Here is a 1,646-nt window from a genome sequence, read left to right on the forward strand (position 1 = left end):
CTGCAAATGCATCGAGAAATTAAAAGCTTTAGCATTTACCAGGGATGAACTTCAAGACTTCAAGATATGATCCGTGGCAAAATCCATCAGTGATTGATTGGGTTGATTGAAGTGAATCGTACTATCTCACCGAGTTCAAATAGTTCGACGTGGATGATTGTTTAATAGTGAGCCCAGGGATTTGTTTCAAGACAGGAGCAATGTGCCTGGGTACCTCAAAAAGTGGTCCGCTTGCCACAAATATCATTTCAAGGTTCTCATAAAGATCTTCTAGCTTTGGACATGAACGCCCCTCTACTGAATACATGTCCGGGATTGCATGTTGGAAATAACGAATCAACACATATTCGAAACAGAACAGATACAAGTTCCTAATGAGATCCATGAAGGACATTTTCTGGCCATTTCGAGATAGAGTCTGAGGACATTGAAATGGATTGGGACCAACTCTCATGAGATTTGAATTGGCACCCACGAATGAGAGGCCCCAGAAAGCAGCTAGAAAGGAAACAAAACACGTTCAGATGATTAATTGTCTGTCCCAAGACTTGGGTTGATTAATGCGTACTTGTGGGTATGTTGAAGGACGATATCCACTTAAATCCACATTCGTTGCCTTTGAGATCCACCAATGCCAAGTCAAAACGGACTGACTTCATGAGATCCTTCAGGATTTGGCTTTCGAAAAAGGTGTCGCAAGCAGAAAAAGCGGTGCAACCCAAGTCTGTTGTGTGGAATGACATGAATGACCCGGTTTCCCACAAGGCTGGAGCAAGTCTGATATTCAGATCAAACTCTCCTATGGAACATTTGAAACACTTGTGATACACGAAATCACTCTTCCATGCAAATTAATGCTTACCTTCTTCATTGATGTAATTGCCACAAATTTTTAGCTTGTCTAGTATAGGAAGTTGAATTTGGTTAGTAGTTGATACCTTCAGTGGGGTATTCACTTGTTTGAATGAGATGATGGTTACATTATGACCTCGGCTCACCAAACTCTCACCTGTGGAACAATCAGCTTACTTACTTACAGAAAGTGCAAGATTGGAAATCAATCCTAACCGATTGTTCTCATCAATGCGATGTGAGATCCAGCAAAAAGAGGATGGATGAATAATATATTTGCTCCTTGAACACTCACAAGCCACTTGTATGTTAAAAGCACAAATACACGAATTAATGTACAGAATTGCATTGTCTAACTTTTCAATTCAGAACGTTGGTAATTTGTATGACGTTCAATACAAAGTCTGTGTGACGAAGCTTCTACTGATGTTTGAAGACTCAATGAAATGTTGTTATTCACAACGTACTTGTGACTGACTTCGTCGCGCTCTTGCTCGCACATGGACGGCTTGAAGCCAACAAAAGTCTTACGTTGAAAATTGTTTCGATTTATCGACCACGGAGAAAACCTCATTAAGTCTCGTGGTTTGAGGGCTTAACTTTGGACGAGTTCTTCCTAACGAGGGAAGGGGAAAGTTACTCTAAATTACACGTGAGATTCGCTACGGGTTCTAATAAAAATACAGATACATATGTGTTCTACATGTTAGCTCAAATGACGACATAAGGGCACGTCACTAGGCGACATCATTGTAGACTCGACCACGGAGAAAATATCATTAAGTCTCGTGGTT

At 40.7% G+C, this 1,646-nt stretch overlaps 1 protein-coding gene across 1 annotated transcript; it reads right to left on the reverse strand.

Annotated features, from left to right (window-relative positions):
- Positions 1-136: 136 nt before the first annotated feature.
- Positions 137-1,296, reverse strand: LOC131891651 (UDP-glucosyltransferase 2-like; the record flags this gene model as incomplete). The annotated part of the gene is given in 4 exon segments (XM_059241281.1): positions 137-498; positions 569-799; positions 863-1,009; positions 1,069-1,296. Coding segments are annotated over 4 exon segments (873 nt in total), but the record flags the coding sequence as incomplete, so codon positions are not given.
- Between the last annotated feature and the right edge of the window lie 350 nt (positions 1,297-1,646).

Source organism: Tigriopus californicus, chromosome 12 (assembly GCF_007210705.1).
Source record: "Tigriopus californicus strain San Diego chromosome 12, Tcal_SD_v2.1, whole genome shotgun sequence".
NCBI classification, from domain to species: domain Eukaryota; kingdom Metazoa; phylum Arthropoda; class Copepoda; order Harpacticoida; family Harpacticidae; genus Tigriopus; species Tigriopus californicus.